This window comes from Diabrotica virgifera, chromosome 7 (genome assembly GCF_917563875.1).
Source record: "Diabrotica virgifera virgifera chromosome 7, PGI_DIABVI_V3a".
Taxonomy (NCBI): Eukaryota; Metazoa; Arthropoda; class Insecta; order Coleoptera; family Chrysomelidae; genus Diabrotica; species Diabrotica virgifera.
This window is the reverse complement of record NC_065449.1, coordinates 111,558,003-111,583,126: the sequence shown is the minus strand read 5'-3', so window position 1 is coordinate 111,583,126 and position 25,124 is coordinate 111,558,003. Positions and strand designations below refer to the sequence as shown.

General features: G+C 34.8%; 1 protein-coding gene across 2 annotated transcripts in view; it reads left to right on the top strand.

Annotated features, from left to right (window-relative positions):
- LOC126888176 (uncharacterized) overlaps positions 1-24,311 on the top strand; it is a 158,831-nt gene extending 134,520 nt beyond the window's left edge. For both annotated transcript variants that reach the window (XM_050656166.1, XM_050656167.1), the window contains one exon: positions 23,213-24,311. In XM_050656166.1, the coding sequence (XP_050512123.1) occupies positions 23,213-24,276 (1,064 nt within the window). In that variant the 3' untranslated portion in view covers positions 24,277-24,311. The remainder of the gene's footprint in view (positions 1-23,212) is intronic.
- The last annotated feature ends 813 nt before the right edge of the window (positions 24,312-25,124 follow it).

The window sequence follows — 25,124 nt, the reverse complement described above, 5'->3', positions numbered from 1 at the left end:
ACTTGTTCTATTGGACATTAAAAATGCCTTCAACTCGGCGAACTGGGGCCTCATCATCGACAGGATTGTCGAGCTGGGGGCCCCGGATTACATGTCCAATATAATAAAGGACTACCTATCGGAAAGAAGCGTATGCATATCGAAAAAAAAATAAGATGAATATGACTGCTGGAGTACCCCAAGGGTCAGTCCTGGGACCCACATTATGGAACATATTATACAATGGGGTACTAGAGGTAAATAGAACACAAGGAGTAAGGACAATAGCATACGCAGACGACCTAGCCCTACTAATCGAGGACGACACGAATCGGGGCATCATAGATAAAGTAAACACAGCAATAGAAAAAACCGCGAAATGGATAGAGAACAACGATTTAAAATTGGCAGTAGAAAAGACTGAGATAATTATCTTGAGGGGACGGCGGGATCGAAAAGACATTAATTTTCGGTTCAGAGGCTCCCAACTAAAACCCCAGAAAACATTTAAATATTTGGGAATAATCTTCGACGACAGAAGTTCATTCGGCCCACATATACATGAAGCATGTCGGAAAGCGGAGGCAAGGACCTCAGTCCTACAAAAGTTAATGCCGAATATAGGAGGCCCTGGATCACACAAACGGGCAGTAATGCTACAATCCATAATGTCGATAATATTATACGGGGCTCCAGTATGGCATGAAGTCTTAAATAAAGCCAAATACAGAGACATGCTTCTCAGAGCACAAAGAAAACCCCTGATCAGAGTGTGCAGCGCGTACAGAACCGTATCAACCGTTGCTCTACAGGTAGTGGCCGGAGCTGTGCCGGTGCACATTCTGACAGAGGAGAGGGTACGAATGCATCGAAGGGGTAACGGAGCTATAAGTTCAGGACCAGAAGAAAGAAGAAGAAGCCTGGAAAGTTGGCAGGATCAGTGATCAAGAGAAACAGGCAAAGCCGCCTGGACGAGGACCCTTATCCCTGATGTAGCGAGGTGGTATGAATGCAGACACAGGCGCGTTAACTATTATTTCACACAATTTTTGACGGAGCATGGATCCTTTCGGGCATATACATATCGTATAAGAAACACTGAGGACGATCTGTGTACCGAGTGTGGAGTGGTGGATGACGCGTACCACGTGATATTCGTATGCCCTGTATATCATGCAGGGCGAACCTCGCTGCAGCTGAGGATGGGGTCCCCTCTGGGTGAGCCCCAACAATTAATGCATAAAGCCATTATGAATGAAAAAATGTTTGACTTGATCATTGGATTTGTCACTGAAACGATGAAGCATAAGGAAGAAAGAGAGAGGAGACTCCAACAAAGATAATCTGTTTGTATTTCTTTTTAACATGTGTCGTTTTGCGCCGACCGGGGTGAGTAGCCAATATACAACTCCCACTTCTGCCGGGGCAGAGTCCTTTAAAATAAAAGAATCTTAATCCTAGTGTTAGTAAATGTTAGATGTTTTGTTTTTCATGTGTTTATATCTTGTGTTGTGAGTGTATAGATGAATGGGCCACTCCTACAGGGGGTGGGGAATGAAAGTTTAGTTGTTCTCACTGGCTGTTTAGTAATTCTTTGCCAGTTTACGGTGGATGGGATGATAGCGTGGTCGCGCCTCCTCACCCATTATCATGCAGATATGTCGGTTGCCTTACGGACCCTGGCTGGCTGCATGCGTGGATGGGGTAGCGAAACCGGGTTGTCATGACAGTCACAGAGCGCACGCAGAGATTGCGAGATGGGGGTGACGAGCAAAGCTGGTGGGTCAGAGCTATGCCCGCTAAGGTGGGTTCCTGGCCCGCCGGTTGGAGAAAGAGGAGGTGAGTTTAGTCGGTAGGCGGCTTGCTACCGGTTATGCGTAGAGAGTTGAATCCAACACACCTGGGACACCTTCCCAGAAGTTTTTAGAAGATTCTCACCTCCCAAAAAAAAACAAAAAAAAAAAAAGCTTTTCACTGTTACATACATAGACTGTTGAACATCCCTATGTCTAAAGACAACTGCCATAATGTGGTTTCTATACTAAAACAGTTAGCAGTCAACAATGGTTACTCTCCTTTGATAATAGACGACATTATAAGAAAGAAATTGCTCAAAATAGAATTAAATCAAGCCTTTAACACAGATGAACACAATACCAAAAACTGTATTTACAGATCTATTTCTTATTTGGGACCAATTTCAGATAAACTTTCAATGTCTATTAAGCTAGAAAGACCATTTCATAAGGGAGCCATGGGACACACCCCATATTTTTTTGCTATTTTATTGCTAATTTATTACGCAAATTAAAAATTTATTGCTTCATCCCCTTCAGAGAAACAGGTGGCCATTCCAGCTTAATATTAAGCTAGAAAGGCCAACATTCATATATCCGGAACGAAAGTAAATAGAGAGTTGCTTCCGGCGGCCTATTTGATTGCTAATTAATTGCTAATTTATTACGCAAAACAAAAATTTACTGCTTCATCCCCTTCAGAGAAACTGGTGGCCATTCCAGCTTAATATTAAGCTAGAAAGGCCAACATTCATATATCCGGAACGAAAGTAGATAGAGTGTTGCTTCGGGTGGCCTATTTCATTTCTAATTAATTGCTAATTTATTACGCAAAACAAAAATTTATTGCTTCATCCCCTTCAGAGAAACTGGTGGCCATTCCAGCTTAATATTAAGCTAGAAAGCCAACATTCATATATCCGGAACGAAAGTAGATAGAGAGTTGCTTCCGGCGGCCTACTTTATTGCTAATTAATTGCTAATTAATTACGCGAAACAAAAATTTATTGCTTCATCCCCTTCAGAGAAACAGGTGGCCATTCCAGCTTAATATTAAGCTAGAAAGGCCAACATTCATATATCCGGAACGAAAGTAGATAGAGTGTTGCTTCGGGTGGCCTATTTCATTGCTAATTAATTGCTAATTTATTACGCAAAACAAAAATTTATTGCTTCATCCCCTTCAGAGAAACAGGTGGCCATTCCAGCTTAATATTAAGCTAGAAAGGCCAACATTCATATTTCCGGATGGAAAGTAGATATAGGGTAGCTTCCGGCGGCATATTTTATTGCTAATTAATTGCTGAAAGATTGAGTTTACAAGAATTTACAAACTCACCCCCTTCAACCCCTACCGTTATCATCATTCCCCGGAATCCACAAAAAGTGAAAATAACCAGTTTAAAGAGCTAAAACCAAGTACGTATTTTTGCTGCAATACTCAACATAAGGCTGCAATACTCAACACTCCTATTTCAGGAAAGAAAGCAGATAGAGGGTCGCTTCTGGCGGCATATTTAATTTTTAATTAATTGCTGAATGATGGGTTATACCAGTATTTACAAACTCACCCCCTCCAACCCCTACCGTTATCATCGTTCCACGGATTTCACAAAGCGTGAAAATAATCAGTTTAAAAACTTAAAACCAAGTGGGTATTTTTTTCTAATTAACAGCTGCAGGTCTACGCCAAAAACCAATTTTTTGCTTCATCCCCTAACGAGAAACAATGGCTACTGCGGTTTAACTCTTAAGCTACAATACCCAACACTCCTATTTCAAGAACGAAAGCAGATAGGGGATCGTTTCCAGCGGCATATTTTATTGCTAATTAATTTCTAAAAGATATGGTATACAACAATTTGCAAACTCACCCCCTCCAAACCCCACCGTTGTCATCATTCCCCGGATTTCACAGAAAGTCAAAATTACTAGTTTAAAAACCTATGACCAAGTGGTTATTTTTTTCCTAAGCAACTGCTGCAGGTCTACACCAAAAACGATTGTATTGCTTCATCCCATAACGAGCAACAATGGCTACTGCGATTGAATACTTAAACTACAACACTCAATTCTCCTGTTTCAGTAACGAAAGCAGATAGAGCGTCGCTTCCGGCGGCCTATTTTATTGCTAACTAATTGATTATTTATTACGCAAATTACAAATTTATAGCTTCAACCCCTTCAGAGAGACAGGTGGCTATTCCAGCTTAATATTAAGCTAGAATAGCCAACATTCACATTTCCGGAACAAAAGTAGATAGAGGGAAGCGGGTATTTTTTGCTTATTAATTGCTACAGTTTTAAGCCAAAAATGAATGTTTTTCTTCATCCCCTAACGAGCCACAATGGCTACTACGGTTTAATACTTGAGGTTACAATACCCAACAGTCCTATTTCAGGAAAGAAAGCAAATAGAGGGTCGCTTCTGGCGGCATATTTTATTTTTAATTAATTGCTGAAAGGCGGAGTATACCAGAATTTGTAAACCCACCCCCTCCAACCCCTACCATTATCATCGTTCCCCGGATTTCACAAAGAGTAAAAATAACCAGTTTAAAGACTTAAAACCAAGTGGGTATTTTTTCTAATTAATTAACTTCTACGCATGTCTACGCCGAAAACGATTTTTTTGCTTCATCCCCTAACGAGCAATAATGGCTACTGCGGTTTAATACTTAAGCTACAATACCCAACACTCCTATTTCAGAAACGAAAGCAGATAGAGGGTCGCTTCCAGCGGCATATTTTATTGCTAGTTAATTGCTGAAATATGTTGTATATAACAATTGACAAACTCACCCCCCAACTCCAATCGTTATCATTCCCCGGATTTCACAGAAAGTGAAAATTACCAGTTTAAACCCTTAGACCAAGTGGGTATTTTTTTTCCTAAGTAACTGCTGCAGGTCTACCCCAAAAACGCTTTTTTTGCTTCATCCCATGAAGGGCAACAATGGCTACTGCGGTTGAATACTGAAGCTACAACACTCAACCCTCCTACTTCAGGGGCGGAAGCAGATAGCTGGTCGCTTCTGGCGGCCTATTTTATTGCTATATTATGCAAAATAAAAATTTATTGCTTCAACCCCTTCAGAGAAACAGGTGACTATTTCAGCTTAATATTAAGCTAGAATAGCCAACATGCATATATCCGGAACGAAAGTAGATAGAGAGTTGCTTCCGGTGGCTTTTTTGTTGCTAATTAATTGCTAATTTATTACGAAAAATAAAAATATATTTCTTCAACCCCTTCAGAGAAACAGGTGGCTATTCGAGCTTAATATTAAACTGGAATAGCCAACATTCAGATTTCCGGAACAAAAGTAGATAGAGGGTAAGTATGCAACGTCCTTAAAAAACGAATTTACTAAGAGAGTTGACCGTAATTTTTGCACTTATGCGTGCTAATAATAATCTGCGAAAGAATTTAAGCATAGGTTTCAAAAAATTAAAGCAAGTGTTGTTTATTTAATTTTAATTTATTTTATCGTTAATGTACATTAGTAATCTGGGCGCTATTTTTTTTTTGTTTTTTTAACGAAAAATGATTTTTCTAGTAAATCATCAAAGCCCATCCAAGATGTGTTTCCTCTTCGATAGGTATAGGTTATGTAGTGACCACCTCGATTTTCATTAAATCAGACAAACTGGTTCCTCCTACACCAGTGTATCCGATAGCACCCATTATTACTAGCTGATGATCGTCGTCGTGGGATATGTTTAAATTTTTATGGAGTGTCTTTAATGGTATGGTTTTAATTTCTTCATGTTCATTATAGACTTGAAAAACCACAACATCCCCTGCAATGAATGTAAATTAATTAACTTTTGTTTTTTATAAAATTCCTCTAGAGAATTTGGAATGAAATTGAGTACAAAAAAGACAAAAAGAGTGGTCATTAGCAAGCACTTAAACAGAAGTGTGAAGGTCAATGTCGACGAAACAGATCTGGAAGGAGTGAAGGAGTAACAAGAATAACGTACCTTGGAAGCAACCTTGATGAAACTTTGTACCACTCACTGGAAGTAAGAACACATCTGAAAAAGGAACGTACAGTGTTTTACAAAATGCAAAAAGTTCTATGCAACCTCCAGCTGGATATCTCATTGACAACTAGAATACATAAGTGGTATGTTTCCTCCATCTTCCTCTATGGGGTTGAAGCCTGGATAATGACAGAAGTAACACAAAAAAAATCCAAGCATTCGAACTCTGGTGCTACCGTAAAATGCTCAGAATGTCCTACATGAGCCATACGACAAATGCAGAAGTCTTTCGGAGGATGAACAAGGAAACAGAGCTTATGATTATAATAAAAAAACGGACAATGGACAAATGTGACCTCCATAGAACTATCCAGGATGGCTGCAAATAAGATTAAATGGTTAAATGTAATGGTCAACGGCCTTAAGGATAAGGCACCGTAAGAAGAAGATAAAATATATGAGTAATTCCACATAAATTCTCTATATTTCTGTCACAATTTGTGTATTTTTTGAAATTTAGGGGCATGCTTCTGAAACCACTTTTTGTTCGTTCTTTAGGACCTGAAAGTCAAGCTTTTTTGGAAATTGAAATTGAAACTTATGTCGAAATCTGTCCGAATTATCTTTCCTATCCTTGTTTGCATTCATTAAATGCTATTTTGTAAATTTTTTGGTACAATATATCAACACTCTCGATGTAAACTTGCACGCTAAAGAAGATGGCCTTAACATAATTTGTCTAAAGTCCAAAATAACGTTCCTATTACCTATTTTTGAAAAAGAGACAAGTGTATTTTAGCATGTTTTTAAAGCAAAGGAACATTCCTACTAGCTATTTTTGAACAAGTGTATTTTAGAATTTTTTGCGTTTTTCTGTACTCCGACTATAATTTCAACACAAAAAAGAAACATTTCCATATGGCATAAACAGAATTTCCCTAAAACCGTAAGGAACTATCCTATAAGCTATTTTTTAATGAGAGATTAGAGTATTTTAGCATGTTTTTTTTTCATTTTTATGCATTTATTTGTAGGTACTCTGGTCATAATTACAACGATAAAAAGTAACAGGTCGGTAATATTTTCGATGTAAAATTTTACACTGAAAAACATGATACTAACAAAATTTAGCTAAAGCCTGAAGGGACTTTCCTATAACCAATTTTGGAAGGAGAGATTAGTGGATTTTAAGATGTTTTTTAAGCTTAATTACTTTTTCTACAATCCGTTTTGATGAGCCATTTTGGTGGTGATTTAGTTTGAGATTTTTAGCTGAATACAATATTAAGAACAGTAAGGGTATTCTCTTAAATTACTTTTAATTATAAAAGTATTATTTTTAAATCAATTGATCACGAGAACGGCACATGAAGATGGATTGTAGAAAAAATCCACTAACATCTACTTTAAAAATAGCTTTTATGAATGTTCCTACGAGCATTGTATTAATTATTCTATTAGCGTCATCTTCTTTATCCTGCAATATTAAATCCAAAATGTTACCTGATCCTTTTTTTAGGGTTGATATTATGGACAGAGTGCAAATAAATACATAAAAATGAAAAATGATGCTAAACTACACTTGTCTCTAATCTCTCCTTCCAAAATTGGTTATAGGAAAGTTCCTTCAGGCTTTAGCTAAATTCTGTTAGTATCACGTTTTTCAGTGTAAAATTTTACATCGAAAATGTTACCGACCTGTTACTTTTTTATCGTTGTAATTATGGCCCGAGTACAAATAAATGCATAAAAATGAAAAAAAACATGCTAAAATACTCTAATGTCTCATTAAAAAATAGCTTGTAGGATAGTTCCTTACGGTTTTAGGTAAATTCTGTTTATGCCATATTGAAATGTTTCTTGTATCTTTTTTTTGTGTTGAAATTATAGTCGGAGTAGAGAAAAACGCAAAAAATTCTAAAATACGCTTGTTTAAAAATAGCTAGTAGGAATGTTTCTTCGCTTTAAAAACATGCTAAAATACACTTGTCTCTTTTTCAAAAATAGGTAATAGAAACGTTACTTTGGACTTTAGACAAATTCTGTTAAGGCCATCTGCTTTAACGTGCAAGTTTACATCGACAGTGTTGATATATTGTAACAAACAATTTACAAAATAGCATTTAATGAATGCAAACAAGGATAGGAAAAATAATTCGGACATTTGACATAAGTTTCGATTTCAATTCCCAAAACAGCTTAACTTTCAGGTCCTAAAGAACGAACAAAAAGGGGTTTCAGAAGCATGCCCCTAAATTTCAAAAAATCCACAATCTGTGACAGAAATATAGAGAATTTATGTGGAATTACTCATATATTTTATCTTCTCCTTACGGTGCCTTATCCTTAAGGACGTTGACCATTACATTTTCCCATTTAATCTTATTTGCAGCCATCCTAAATAGTTCTGTGGAGGTCATATTCGTCCATTGTCGTAGTTTTTTAAGCCAAGAGTTGCGTCTTCTTCCTGGTACCCTTTTGCTATTGATTTTGCTTTCGATTATTTTCGTTAAGTTGGAGCAGTTCATACTTTTGATTTCTTACGATAAAAAAAATTGTATTTTCCGTTTTTTTCTTATAAGCATAAGCTCTGTTTCCTTGTTCACCCTCCGAAAGACTTCCGCATTTGTCGTATGGCTCATGTAGGACATTCTGGGCATTTTACAGTAGCACCAAAGTTCGAATGCTTGGATTTTTTTTGTGTTACTTCTGTCATTGTCCAGGCTTCAACCCCATAGAGGAAGATGTAGAAAACATAGCACTTATGTATTCTAGTTCTCAATGAGATATCCAACTGGAGGTTGCATACAACTTTTTGCATTTCGTAAAACACTGTACGTTCCTTTTCCAGATGTGTTCTTACTTCCAGTAAGTGGTACAAAGTTTCATCAAGGTTGGTTCTAAGGCACGTTATTCTTGTTACTCCTTCACTCCTTCCAGATCTTTGTTTTGTCACAGTGTGAAGGTCAATGTTTTGTCGACATTGACCTTCACACTTCTGTTTAGGTGCTTGCTAATGACCACCCTTTTTATCTTTTTTGTACTGAATTTCATTCCAAATTCTCTACAGGTATTTTATAAAAAACAAAAGTTAATTAATTTACATTCATTGCAGGGGATGTTGTGGTTTTTCAAGTCTGTAATGAACATGAAGAAATTAAAACCATACTATTAAAGACACTCCATAAAAATTTAAACATACTTCACGACGACGATCACCAGCTAGTATTAATGGGTGCTATCGGATACACTGGTGTAGGAGGAACCAGTTTGCCTGATTTTAATGAAAATCGAGGTGTTCACTACATAACCTATACCTATCGAAGAGGAAACACATCTTGGATGGGCTTCGATGATTTACTAGAAAAATCATTTTTCGTTAAAGAAACAAAAACAAATAGCGCTCAGATTATTAATGTACATTAAAGATAAAATAAATTAAAATTAAATAAACAACACTTGCTTTAATTTTTTGGTACCCATGCTTAAATTCTTTCGCAGCTTATTATTAGCACGCATAAATGCAAAAATTATGGTCAACTGTCTTAGTATATTCGTTTTTTAAGGACGTTTCATACTTTATTTTAAATGTACAGATTTTAGAATATCTGATAATATTACCATTTAGTTATTAAAAAACGATATACAAAATCTGAGCATTGGGTCACGTGCTACACAGATATGTGATAATGGATATCCACAATTTAACATAGACTCTAAAGTATAAATAACTCTACAAATCAATATTGAACTGTACAGATATTCTTAATGAGCATTTAAGAAAATTATAAATGAAATATGAGTGTTGGGTACTGTGGGTTTATTATAAAACTGCAGTAGCCATTCTTGCTCGTAAGGGGATGAAGCAAAAAATTCATTTTTGGCGTAGACCTGCAGCAATTAATTAGCAAAAAAATGCACACTTGATTTAAACCTCTAAACTGGGTATTTCCACATTTTGTGAAATTAAGGGGATGAAAATAACAGTAGGGGTTGGAGAGGGAGTGTCTGTAAATGCTTCTATACCCCACCTTTCAGTAATTAATTGGCAATAAAATATAGCGCCGCAAGCGACTCTTTATCTACTTTCGTTCCTGAAATATTAGTGTTGAGTATTGTAGCTTAAGTATTAAACCGCAGTAGCCATTGTTGGTCGTTACGGGGATGAAGCAAACAATTCCTTTTTCGCGTAGACCTGTAACAATTAATAAGCAAAAAATACCCACTTGGTTTTAGGCCTTTAAACTGGTTATTTTCACTTTTTGTGGATTCCGAGGAATGATGATAACGGTAGGGGTTGAAGGGGGTGAGTTTGTAAATTTTTGCATACCCAATCTTTCAGCAATTAATTAGCAAAAAAATATGCCGCTGGAAGCTACCCTGTATCTACTTTTGTTCCAGAAATATGAATGTTGGCTCTTCTAGCTTAATATTAAGCTAGAATAGCCACCTGTTTCTCCGAAGGGGTTTAAGCTATAAATTTGTAATTTGCGTAATAAACAAGCAATTAATTAGCAATAAAATAGGCCGCTGGAAGCGACCCTCTGTCTACTTTCGTTACTGAAATAGGAGAATTGAGTGTTGTAGCTTAAGTATTCAACCGCAGTAGCCATTTTTACTGGTTAGGGGATGAAGCGATAAAATCGAATTTGGCGTAGACCTGCAGCAGTTGCTTAGGAAAAAAATACCCACTTGGTCTTAGATTTTTAAACTGGTAATTTTCACTTTCTGTGAAATCCGTTGAGCGATGATAATGGTAGGGGTTGGAGGGGATGAGTTTGTAAATTCTGGTATACCCAATCTTTCAGCAATTAATTAGCAATAAAATATACCGCCGAAAGCTACTCTGTATCTACTTTCTTTCCAGAAATATGAATGTTGGCTCTTCTAGCTTAATATTAAGCTAGAATAGCCACCTGTTTCTCTGAAGGGGTTGAAGCTATAAATTTGTAATTTGCGTAATAAATAAGCAATTAATTAATAATAAAATAGGCCGCCAGAAGCGACGCTCTATCTGTTTTCGTTACTGAAACAGGAGAATTAAGTGTTGTAGTATTCAACCGCATTAGCCATTGTTGCTCGTTAGGGGATGAAGCAATAAAATCGTTTTTGGTGTAGACCTGCAGCAGTTGCTTAGGAAAAATTACCCACTTGGTTATAGGTTTTTAAACTAGTAATTTTGACTTTCTGTGAAATCCGGGGAATGAGAACAACGGTGGGGGTTGGAGGGGGTGTGTTTGCAAATTGTTGTATACCATATCTTTCAGAAATTAATTAGCAATAAAATATGCCGCTGGAAACGACCCTCTATCTGTTTTCGTTCCTGAAATAGGAGTGTTGGGTATTGTAGCATAAGGATCAAACCGCAGTAGCCATTGTTTCTCGTTAGGGGATGCAGCAAAAAATTGGTTTTTGGCGTAGACCTGCAGCTGTTAATTAGAAAAAAATACTCACTTGGTTTTAAGTTTTTAAAGTGATTATTTTCACTCTTTGTGAAATCCGTGGAACGATGATAACGGTAGGGGTTGGAGGGGGTGAGTTTGTAAATTCTGGTATACCCCATCTTTCAGCAATTAATTAAAAATTAAATATGCCGCCAGAAACGACCCTCTATCTGCTTTATTTCCTGAAATAGGAGTGTTGAGTATTGTAGCCTTAAGTATTAAACCGCAGTAGCCATTGTGGCTCGTTAGGGGAGGAAGCAAAAAATTAATTTTTGGCTTAGACCTGTAGCAATGAATAAGCAAAAAATACGTACTTGGTTTTAGCTCTTTAAACTGGTTATTTTCACTTTTTGTGGATTCCGGGGAACGATGATATCGGTAGGGGTTGAAGGGGGTGAGTTTGTAAGTTCTTGTAAACTCAATCTTTCAGCAATTAATTAGCAATAAAATAGGCCACTGGAAGCAACTCTCTATCTACTTTCGTTCCGGATATATGAATGTTGGCCTTTCTAGCTTAATATTAAGCTGGAATGGCCACCTGTTTCTCTGAAGGGGATGAAGCAATAAATTTTTGTTTTGCGTAATAAATTAGCAATTAATTAGCAATAAAATAGGCCACCGGAAGCAACTCTCTATCTACTTTCGTTCCGGATATATGAATGTTGGCCTTTCTAGCTTAATATTAAGCTGGAATGGCCACCTGTTTCTCTGAAGGGGATGAAGCAATAAATTTTTAATTTGCGTAATAAATTAGCAATAAAATGGCAAAAAAATATGGGGTGTGTTTCATGGCTCCCTTATGAAATGGTCTTTCTAGCTTAATAGACATAAACTTTCAAGTGTAATATCAAATAAAGTTGAGAACCTCAAAATTTCATTTAAAACTAAAAATTCCATCAAATCACTGTTTAGCAAAACCAAAAACAAAATAGATAAATTAAATAAGAGTGGCATATACAAGCTATCATGTGGTGAGTGTAGTACCACCTATGTAGGAAGGACAATGAGAACCCTTTCTCAAAGAATCAAGGAGCATGTCAGAACTCCAGAAAAATCAAACTTTGGCTATCATGTTAAATCTACCAATCATTCCTTCTCTCCCACCAAAGACAGCCAAATTTTGCATAACATTCCATCTAAAAATTATAGATTTTAATGAATTTGTTGGAGGACCTGGAGATTTCAAGAGAGATGAAATCTAATCCTGATTTTTGTGTTAATACTCAGATCAATTTGAATTGTAATTATAAACCTTGATTCAAGTATCTTTGGGAGACAGTGGAGTAGTAACCTCATACAATCTTAAATATATATATAAACTATTGTATTTACATTTAACATTTAATTTTATAACTTGAAATAAGGAAAACATGTGACTATTGGCCAGATTTATATATGCATTTTTGTATTACAGATATTTACACAATATACTTCTATTAACAAGTAATGAGAGCTTTAGAAATAAAACACCTAACAACAAAAGTGTTCGAAACTATTTTGTTAAGAATTGAATTCCACTAAACACTATCCTTTTAACCCTGTAACCGTCACACATTAAATTCATTGAAATAAAATTATAAAAATTTGTGTGGGCGTTTTTTAAGCGGCTATGAACGTATCGGTGGGGTTGGTATATGCAATTTTTGTATAAAAAGTGGAGTTTGGAAACGTTGCCCTCAAGTAACATTGTCCATTAGTGGTATAATGAGAACGTTGCTCCAAAGCATCAGTATCAGTTTGAGGTTAAAATTTTTGCATTGTGCAAACGAGGAATCACCATCAAAAATAGTACATTGTTTACCGGGTAGGAAAAGCTTAACATTCCTGGACGACTGTGAAGATTGCTAAGTCGAGGCGCAAGCCGAGACTTTTCCTACGAGGTAAACATACTATTTTTCCGCAAATCGTTTAAAATTCGACAGATATTGATTGATTTAAAAAAAACGCGATAATTTTATTCCCAAATAAATGGTGCTTTGAAATTCCTAATAAAATTACTTGGGTTACTATGGAAACGTATTGAGGTTGAATTGTCAAACTTGACGCTTATAAATTTAATTTCTGGTGTTCTCGAAAGTAAAATGATAAGTGATGATGAAATTTCCATTCCTGGGACTCCTCCACAGCTGGTTGAGGCAGTGAATATTGCTTCATTAGAATGATTGCCAAAGAAATCAAGAGAAAAGTACGAAAATGCATACAGACGTTTTATGGATTATCGCATGAGTAAAAATACGAGTTCTTTCTCAGAAAATGTTGTAATGGCATACTTCCTAGACCTTTGTTTAAAGATGAAATCTTCAACATTATGGGCCAATTATTCAATGCTGAAGTCAACCCTTGCACTTAAACACAATGTAGATATATCTACATACTCAAAACTTCGTTCTTTATTGAAACGGCAAGCTCAAGGTTATAGGGCAAAGAAATCTAAGATTTTAACGAAGGAAGAAATTGAAAAATTTATCCAGGAAGCTCCAGATAAAGAAAATTTAATGATTAAGGTAATTTACAAGGTTTTAATAGCAATGTGTTTTCTATCACTTATGTAGAACACTAACAACTGTACGGAAATATCATTTCCTTACAGTAAGGAAATGACATTTCCTTACAGTAAGGAAGTCCTGACTTTTTCTTCAAGAAATTTTGACAGGAATGTCAAAATTTCCTGGCGATTTGCGGAAAAAGTAATTTTTTTAGGGCTTACAATATTTAGAAAAAGCTACAAAAATAATCAAACATGAACTTTATTACTTACACAGTTACAAGAAAAAACAAAGATAAAAATTTATGGAGAGTCATGGAAATTAAAGAAACAATCCTTGCCCGGTGTAAAACATAATCTCATGTCACATTTTTGACACATAATTGTCATGTAGCCATTCTTGCAAAAGCGGCATCTTCCTTTTGGTCCATAGATGGGCCAGTGTCCCACGTTGTCTTTCCTAGTGATGTCATGTGGTCGACTTTTCGTATGAGTTACAATTTTTTCGACCGTCTCGTTCAGTGAAGGCCGCCCCTTCTTTTTTATTTTACCTGTTTGGTGAAAAGATTCAGCTATGTCCATTTAAAATTTTTTTAAATGCATTGGTTATACTTTTAGCTACCTATTTGTAGCTATCTATTTTTGGCTACCTATTTGTATTTCATCATATTCATCTCCCGAATCTGCAACTAAACACTCATCCAAATGCTTACTTTCGATGTCCTCATCATCGGATATACTCTCTGTATCTGATACATCTGCTCTAACAGGAACTATGTATGTAGATCGTTTTTTTTTTCATAAAACGTAACAGGAGGGATGTCCATATTTCTGAAAAGAAAATTTAGCTTAGTTTTTACCATTACCACTTAGCGTCAACGTTGATTCTAAGCAACATACTTTTTAGGCAGTTTTTGCTAAAAATACTCAAAGTACAAAGTAGATGTATGTTTTAGATTATAAATAAACCTTTCCTAAATATATTCTAAAAATATTACAGCAAAATACGTGTTTTTACTTACCGATTTGTTTATATTTAACTAGCAACGTCGGCACTACAACACTTCCATTGAAACCTCACACTCGAAATGATGCTTACTAAGTTAAAAATTTTTAATACAGATGGCGCACATGCCGGAATCATAGACGAACGGTTGTCGCTTGGATACCACACCGTCCTACTGTGGTAAAATTCGACGTATATCGAAATTTTAGAGTTTGAAGTCAACGTTGCTTGAGAGCATCATGCGCGCTTACAGGGTTAATTAGTTATCAATGTCTTACAACAGCAGAAACTGAATACCTACACCCATTTTAACATCTTACATTTAATAAAATCATTTAATATTTCTACTATAAACATTAGGGATTCAACTTAATAAAATATCCATACACCCAGTCAAGGTCATTTCAATGACTTACATAATTGACAAAAAGATGATATATAACAACAATCTAATATTATCTCAATCTATAATTTCAATATTCTAATAACTTCTGAAATATTGAATTTGAGATCTCACAATTAAAATTGATCTTTCTCATTATTTTCTGTTTTTATTTTTTAATCTAACACAGTGTGTATGTAGGTTGGGCCAATTAGTCTTAAAATTAATCATGTTATCAAGTAATTTATTAGTTGATTAGTACAAACATCTAAGGTATATTTCCTTATCAATTTCATTGTAAAATTTTCAATTTTCCTTTCAATATGTTAAAAATATTCATATTTTAATGTCAGCTGTCAAACGTCGAACGTCAACGAAGAACAGATAAAAGCAGATTTGAATATCCGACTTTGTCAGTCAGCTGTCTCTACTAGGCCAAGAATGGATGGGTGATGCCTACACCCATACCATGAAAAAACTCTTTATGTTTTTGTGCAACGTGTATGTGGCCGTTTTTCTGTTTTTTACTGTTTGGTGTTGTATGGAGGACAAAGAAGTTAACATTTGCAATCAAAAATCACATTTATATTCATAAGATGCACATGATTACACCTCAATTGTGGCGGTACTTTGTACTATTTGACGTAAGTAAAAAAAGACTTTTGTACTTCTTTTTCTTACAAGATCTCCTTTTTTTACTTTAGCATTAGCTCCGATGATGACGTTTATGTCGAAAGCGCTCAGCTAAAGAAATAAATTATTTACACACTTTGACATACTACATTTTCTTTTCCTTTATTCATTCAAGTGTGTACAAACTTATCAGTCTTTCATCCAATTTAATGAAGGTTTAATTTCAATACGAACAAACACCAAAGTTGTATGTTAATTTTAGCTTACTTCCTGGTTACATAGAGAAAAATTGTATATCCAAGCATATTAATAAACAAAATCTTAATTATATTATATTATATTGCAGGTAGCTTCTCTCAATTTGGGAAATTTTCAAAATGTTCTCCCCTGTGGTTGTGACACATGTGCTCCTAACTCTATACAAGTGGTAACGCGTTCTATTCCGTTTTCGCCTTTTTTAAGCAGCTTCGTAAATCGAATCCAATAATTTCTATTTAATCTTTAATGCTTGCGTAAACTTTTCCGTTCATTCCTAACAACAGAAATCAAGAGGATATAGATCTGTAGATCTGGCTGCCCTTGAAACAGAACCACTACAATGAACCTACTTATGGTGAGTACACAAAATTAGCTCAGACATGTGGCAGTACAAACTGAGGTAGGGAAATAATATAGACAGTGACGAAAAAATGGTCTAGTAAAATCTTTGTGTAAATACACTCAGTTATGAACTTTTAACCACAAAAATTTGCCAATATTGTTCCCGATCTTGCGCGGTATGTAACAATTCATCTGCTGATAAGTCAGTCCATTGACAAAATTTTCGGGTTCATGAATGAATATGTCTTTCTACCAATTACCATCATATTAAATTTCATGATTTAGGTTTCACATAAATATAGTAGTATAAGATTCACATAAAATTTTAGGAACTTGATTCTTAGTAGTTGTTCACCGTTGAATTTCACAGTTTAATAAATAGAAAAATAAAAAACCGCTAAACGCCGTAAAAATGAGTGACGCATACAACAATATTCCAGCTACAAAATATTTGATATAAATATAACGTGGGGCGAAATAGTTATTTTCCTAACAAGTGCAGAAAGTCATTATTTTCCGCACGCGACTGCAGTTTGCCGGACGACGCGAAGCGGGAGTTCAGCAAGAAGTCGAGTGCGGAAAAGAGACTTTCTGCAAGAGTTAGGAACAATAATTTTTCTAATAGTCTTTAAAAAATTACCAAATCTTAATCAATTAATTTAATTAATATGAAAATACATACACAAATTAATTCTTTGACAAGGTTGTCAAAACCAAACTTTCAATATAATTAGTTAGCATAACGACGATCTTGGTTTCCATGACGATGATTCAAAACGACTGTTATTGTCTACCGATTTGACTTTCGAATATTAAGTATGTCAAAATAATTTTATTTCATCGAATTGTCGTGTTAGTTTCATTAAAACAGGAACACAATAAGATATATTTGAAATAAATTAGTAAATAATATCTAAATATTAGTTTATTGCATGTATTATAATTACTTTAAGGTCATATTAACATACAGTCGGAAAAATGAAAGAATACCCATGAACGAACATTGTATAAAACACGCTGTGTTTTCCTGTCACTGTGTCACAAAGATAATTATCCAGTGCAAGTACATGTAACAATAATTATTACATGTACTTGCGCTGGCCAATTTTTTGTGTGACACGGTGACAGGAAAATACAGCGTGTTTTATATGTTCGTTCATGGGTATTCTTTCATTTTTCCTACTGTATCTAAATTAACACGCGTGCGGAAAAGTAAAAACCGCGTGCGGAAAAGTAACACGCGTGCGGAAAAGTGGAACTTTCTAAACTAAAATGCGTGCGCGAAAGTAGACATTTTTGCACCCTCGCAGAAAATAGTTATTTCCTAACAAATGCGAAAAGTCATACTTTTCCGCACGCGACTGCAGTTTGCCGAACGACGTGAAGCGGAGTTCGGCAAGCAGTCGAGTGCGGAAAAAAGACTTTCAGCAAGAGTTAGGAACAATATTTTTGCTACGGGCGTTTAAAAAATGCCCAAATCCTAATCAATTAATTGAATTAATAGGAAAATACACAAATTAATTTTTTGACAACGCTGTCAAAACCAAACTGTCAATATAATTGGTTACCATGACAACGATCTTGGTTTCCATGACGAAGATTCAAAACCATTGTTATTAGGTTTGTTCTAGAATCAGTTCCAAACGGTTTGAAACCATCAGCGAATAGCGGACCAGCGCGAGTAGAGGGGATAGCACTGGTGACTGTATTATGTTCTCTCCTCTCACTGACCAACTGTTTTCTGACTAGTTTGACTGTTTGCTAGAACAAATATTGTCTACTGAGTCGACTTGCGAATATTATGTCAAAATAATTTTATTTCATCGAATTGTCGCGGTTATTTCATTAAAACATGAACTCAATAAGATACATTTGAAATAAATTAGTAAATAATATCTAAATATTAGTTTATTGCATGTATTATAATTATTTTAAGGCTATATTAAAATATCTAAATTCAGTGCGGAAAAGTAATGCGGAAAAGTGATGCGGAAAAGTAGTAAGGACAAGTAAAATTTTCCAAACTAAAATGCGTGCGGACAAGTAGACTTTTGCACGCTCGTAGAAAATAGTTATTTTCCTAACAAGTGCAGAAAATCATTATTTTCCGCACGCGACTGCAATTTGCCGAACGACGCGAAGCGGGAGTTTGGCAAGCAGTGGAGTGCGAAAAAGAGACTTTCTGCAAGAGTTAGGAACAATATTTTTTCTAGGAGTCTTTAAAAAATTACCAAATATTAATCAATTAATTTAATTAATATGAAAATACATACACAAATTAATTCTTTGAAAAGGTTGTCAACACCAAACTTTCAATATAATTAGTTAGCATGACGACGATCTCGGTTTCCATGACGATGATTCAAAACGACTGTTATTGTCTACCGATTTGACTTTCGAATATTATGTCAAAATAATTTTATTTCATCGAATTGTCGCGTTAATTTCATTAAAACAATAACACAATAAGATATATTTTAAATAAATTAGTAAATAATATCTAAATATTAGTTTATTGCATGTATTATAATTACTTTAAGGACATATTAACATATCTAAATTAACACGCGTGCGGAAAAGTAAAAACCGCGTGCGGAAAAGTAATACGCGTGCGGAAAAGTAACACGAGTGCGGAAAAGTAACACGAGTGCCGAAAAGTGAAACTTTCTAAACTAAAATGCGTGCGCGAAAGTAGACATTTTTGCACGCTCGTAAAAAAATACATTTTCGCGCCACGTAATATTCATATTATTATCAGCTGTTTTTACGGCGCGGCGTTTAGCGATTTTTTATTCTTATATCAGGAGATTTTCCAAGTTTTGTATAAATTAAATGGATGATGTAATGTTTCTCGATTACACGTTAACGCCCGGTTTCATAATCAGTTAAAGTGGACTGTAACACGTTGACGGAGAGTGTGTCAAATAGTCAAATTTATAAGCAAGTGTTGTGACACTATATGTGTTTTGCAAAGGGGAATAGGGGAACATGCAACGTCTACACACGTTGTGTCACATTACATCAATGGAAATTAGACGTCTATAGACGTTCTGTCCGTCAACTTGTTAAATTTCAAGTTGGTACCTTTATCAATGCAATTCATATATGGGTAAATGTCAACTTTAAAGTGAACTTTAGTTAATGTTCACTTTAAGTTGATTATCAAAACCGGGCGTGTCTGGACAGATTATATCGGAGAATAGGCCATTTTTGGGAAAAGGTATTTTCCATAAATTGTATGGCTAGAATCGAATCTTATGATTGTATAATTAATAATATAGGTATGCAAAGTCCGCAGATAGTGTGCTACTTTTTTTATAAACAAAATGGCACCCGAAAATCGTGTTTTTTTATAATTTTTGCTCTATAACTCCAAAGACTTTAACTTTACACCAAAATCACGCAAATAAAAATTGACCGTACATAAATTATGCACATAGACGTGTTTTTCCCGATTTACTTCGACGAAAATTTCCCCCGGAAAATGCGGGTTTTTCCAACAAAATCTTTAATTTTCAACTAAAATTTTAGATAAGTAATTGTATATCAATAATTAAATAACTTGGTAATTTAAAAGCTTTTTTCGTATAGATTATAATTTCAGAAGCCGATGGAAATTGAATAAACAGTTTAGCAACAAGTGAATTTAATTAACAATTTACGGTCGCTATAATAACCACAATAATTATTATACATAAGAATAACTATGATTTTTGTATAAAAAGACACTGTACCTACTTTACAGAATTGAAATTGGACTGTTTAAGCGGCCTCAGGAATATTTTAAAATTATAAACAATTTTTTGGCTTATAAGCAAATAGAATATCTCGGGAAATATTACATTAAATTAAATCATGAAAACGGTATTGGAAACAAAGCTGCAGGATTCTTCTTTTAAAAGAAAAAACGTTTAATTGTGATGAGTGGTTCCTAAGATACAACCGGTCAAAGTTGACCCCCATTTACGGCAAAGATATGAGATATTTTTATTTTTATCCCCTGTCTCCGCACCAATTTTCATGTCTCTAAAATACTCATAACATATAGGTATTATTATAATAAAAACTATCGATATTACGAGTGAAAATTGCCAAAAATAGCAAAATTCTTATCAAGATTCTTATCTTGTCAATTTGCTACGAATTAAAAAGGGGGGTTGATGGTTTAATTGTACTAATTGATGTGACATAGTAAATTAGAGAGACTGTAATATGTGGTAGTCTGATATCAAAGTAGCGATGAAATTGAGATAGGTAATGTAAGTCGAAGGAGAAGACTGCACCGTTTTCTAGGAAAATCGATTTGAAATTTTTTTTTTGAATTGGAAAAAGTTAGAAAAATTTTTTCAAAATAGAACGGTGTATTTCAGCGATTTTAAGCAAGAATAACTTTTAGTGCTGTAATACCTACCTCATAATTTAATAATCTAGTGTCAAAATTGCTTAAAAATTAAAGGAAAAAAAGTCATGCGATACAATAACCGTTGACCTATCCAAAACGGACACCTATGATAGGTACCTACTAGAAATTCGCAATTGATGAAATCGATTCATATCTGTAAGATAAATAAACATACCCGTTTTCATTATTCTAAAATAGCTTTTTTGTGAAATTTCTCCTTCAAACTCAAAAAACGAAAAATTTTCAAATTTATTTTTCTAGAAAACGGTGTATCCTACTGACTTAAAGTAAGAGTAACGTTTAGTATTAGAATACCTCATAATTTAATAATCTAGAGTCAAAAAGCTTAAAAGATAAAGAAAAAAATTATGCGATAAAATATCCGTTGTCCTACCCAAAACGGACGCCTATGACCGGTACCAGAAATTCACAATTAACGGAATCGATTTATCTCTGAAAGATAAATAGGCATATGTACCAGTCTTCGTTTTTCTAAATAGGAGCCTTCTAGAGGTATTTTAAAAAACTAATTACAAGACGCCATCTTTAAAGAGCTCTAGCTCCCTTAGGATGCATTTTCGGACTAGGTGAATCGAGTTTAGTTATCTCCAAATTATCTGAGGAATCTCCCGTCTTAGTTTGTCGGAAGAGTTTCTGGACACCCTGTATATTTTACTCTGAAAGCCCGAAATCCAGTGAAAGTTGAGATACTCCAGTAAATGTGTAACAATAAACTACCACAGAAAATTGAAATACCATTGTAAAATATCATTTCAATTTACTATGATAGTCCTCGTTTATGCCAGCCTAGCTCAATCTCAAGTTGTGAGTACGACTTGTCTCAATCAAAAATATAAACTACGAAGAACTAGATTGAGGCAAATAAAGACAAGTTAATTAATAATGTTTGATTTTCATTAAAAATATAAAGAAAATGATCTATGAGATATAATTAACTCAAAGATATATACAAAATCTCGCCGAAAGCTAAAAGTTCAAGAATACACTTATGGCATTTTGTATCAGTCGGCAGCTTCTTGATGTCTTGACTGCTGGTTGTTGGTGTTCTTAACCTGCAGCATTGCATTGGTTGCATTGACTGCATTGGTTGGTTAGATGTTGTTGGTTAGATGCATCTTGGTTGGTAGTGGTATCGCCGGCGATTGAGGAGGCTTCAGATTCCGGAAATTCTACCGAAAAGAGAAGGGTTACCTACTCAATTTCTTATTATGCAAAAACACTAGAATACATATTGTGTATTATACATTAAAAAGAATTGAAAAGTTCCATGCCATTCTTCAAAAGGTAATAAAAAAAAATATCTAGCAGATGGCATGGATAAATTAAAATTACTTGTAATATTAAATAGTTAATAACTAATATAACTTTTAAAAAGTCATCAAAATGGAATAAAACAGTACGTTTTTGATCCAATCAGATCATCCTCAGTGCATTTTGTGTAGTAAACGAAACTAGCACACTATTTAAATTTGTGACATCAAAAATATATGGTTATAGATTATATTTAAAATTAGTAATGCCTAGGTGGATGTTAACGGATTTTGATATACTTAAAGAGCAACATGGCCTCCTTGCTCGAATAAACCAAAGTTGTATTTGTCAGTTAGACTGGCACAGACTAGTTGTAAAGTTCATCCTCTCTAGCTGTAGTCACCCTTAAGATATTTTACCTAATTTAAGCAATTTGAATTAAGGAATTTGTCTCTTCTTGAACCGAAGATATATACCCCCAAAAATATGCCGTTTTGTACCTACCAAGTCCTATAGCTGGCTTATGGGTGGTCAAAAGTCACAGACTACACCGGTTCTGAAACGGCCCTGACCCTCTCTTCAAACAGAAAAAAAATTCAGATCGGTTTAACTTTTTCAGTGACATACATACCTACATACATACATACATACATACATATCCACAAATATTTTCCTTTTTTTAATTAGACATTGAGTCATATTTCTGAGCTCGGTAACTTTTGAATGGTATAACCGATGTTCAAAATTAGACATGCGTTGGAAAGGTAATGGTCAGTATTATTAGAAGCCGCAAAGGTGGTACTTAAATTTTCGAAGTTTTTGGGAGTTTTGGGGACGAGAACGAAAAACAGGCCCTAAATAGGAAGGGCCGTAAAATCCACATCCTTAGACCAAAATGGATGGTTGACATATGAATGGATGAATCTTTTTCTGAACTTTAAGATGGGAGTTACCAAAATTTTCAATTCCTTCAGATTTAGAAAATCGAAAATTTCGTGTATATATAATTTCGCTTGTAGGGGGGTGTGGGTGTGCGCTACTGGCTAGAACTGCCGTTCTCTGGTAGTAAAAAATATTTGTGTCTACTGTCTACTACTATAAAAGTTCCTACCTAATGTATATCGATAATAGCTAACCTTTAACACTCATTTCCTAAAATTCCATCCCACATAATTTTAAGGTTCGAAGAGGTCTTAATATCTTATATAAGTTTATTATTTTAGGATATGTAACAGCTTTCGACGAAGACTCTTCTTGGGTGGGAACATTTAATCATATAAAAAACGGTTTCAAAAAACAACCAACGGACTATGCTTTCAACTATTTTGATTTTGAGGCTATAAGATTACTGGGAAATACTGGGTTGGAAACTGTTGAAATTTGTCAAGGAGCAAGGTGGGTATATAAAGTTCATTTGAACTACTTATCCAATTTCGTTCGAACGATGGAAGATAACTTACTAAAGTATTTTGGCTTTTTCTGGCAGAACAGTATATCTCATGATGATCTAAATTTACCTAGAATAGGTGATGATCATTACTACTCTATGTTTAAATATTTTGGGAAAAATGGTTATCTCAATAATACAATTCTCTTCGTTATGAGCGATCATGGAATAAGAACTGGTAAAATAAGAAGTACATTCCAAGGCATGATGGAAGAAAGATTACCGTTACTATTTGTATATCTTCCAGATTGGTATAAACAACGATACCATCAGGAATATAATAATTTAAAACAAAATTCTTTGCGTTTAACAACACCTTTTGATTTATATGAGACTTTTGTTCATTTGTTAAATATAGAAAATAGCAATACTAAAAATGATAGTTCCGATAAGTCTAGAGGTGTAAGTTTACTAAGAAAAATTAGTGAACATAGAACTTGTGATGATATAGGCATTGTAAGCCACTGGTGCACCTGTCAAAAAAGTGTAGAAGTTGATATAGACGATAAAAATATTAAAGCTGTAGCTGATTTCTCTGTTAGCTATATTAACAAGCAACTGTCTGCTCATTCTCAATGTGCACATCTAAATTTAAGTAGCATATCAAGTGCAAGACGTATGGAACATAATAAAGAAATAACAGGAGATCATCATGTATTAGATTATATGATAAGTTTTACAACAATTCCTGGAAATGGTTCGTTTGAAGCAACCGTAAGGTATATGTCAGAATTTAAAAGTTACAGTATTGTTGGTTCAATTAGCAGGTTAAATTTATATGGCGAACAAAGTGCTTGTATTTCAGATTATGAGTTAAAATTATATTGTTATTGTACCTGATGTAATAAAATTAATAAAAAGCATTTGTTGCGTTACCTAACCTAATAATCATATTCCTACATAATTTTCCTACTATGGTACATTTTGCGGCCTTATTAGCTGATGACATCCGCATTTCTTGTGTCTAACAATAGAACTTAATAGTGTGATCCGAAAATTTCAAACGTTAAAATCATTCAATAATTTAACACACACGTGACTGCATTTTTTGTGGATCCTCTTCACGCACACTTAGTTTATGGTCGACAGGTTGAGTGATATTTGCTATAAATTTTTTTATTACGATTAAAGGCTTAGCCAGCCACAGCTATAATACAGCCTTCAAATCCAACTACGAACATACAGCCGGACGACTCTACGACAGAGGAATGGACCGTGTCCTGTGAATGCCGCAAGTATAGATTGCAATTGCGGGATCCAAAAAAGTGTGACGAAGGACTAAACAATACTGGTTATTTCCCCATGCCGGAAAAGAATGCAATGCGACAAAAGATGAAAAATTTGTTGAGTCGTATAAATAAACAAGTGATTGTAGAACCAGTGCAAGAGGACATAATGAAAGAAGATGGGCTAACAAATTCGGAGCCCGTGAATTTTAATTTGGAACAAGAATTTGAGATTGAATTGAAACAAGAAAACGAAAACTGTTATAACCAAAAAAACTGGTTCTCTAAAAGATTACGAAAATAAAAAAAATAAAAAATCCTCCTCTACCGGTTTCGAAACTTATTAGTCTCTCATCAGGAGGCACATATGCTGATCTCTCTGATCCAACCAAAGCAAGCCCCGGCGTTCAGTCCCCGATTGCAACGAACGAAATGGCATAGATGCCCTAGCGGCAACTGCTA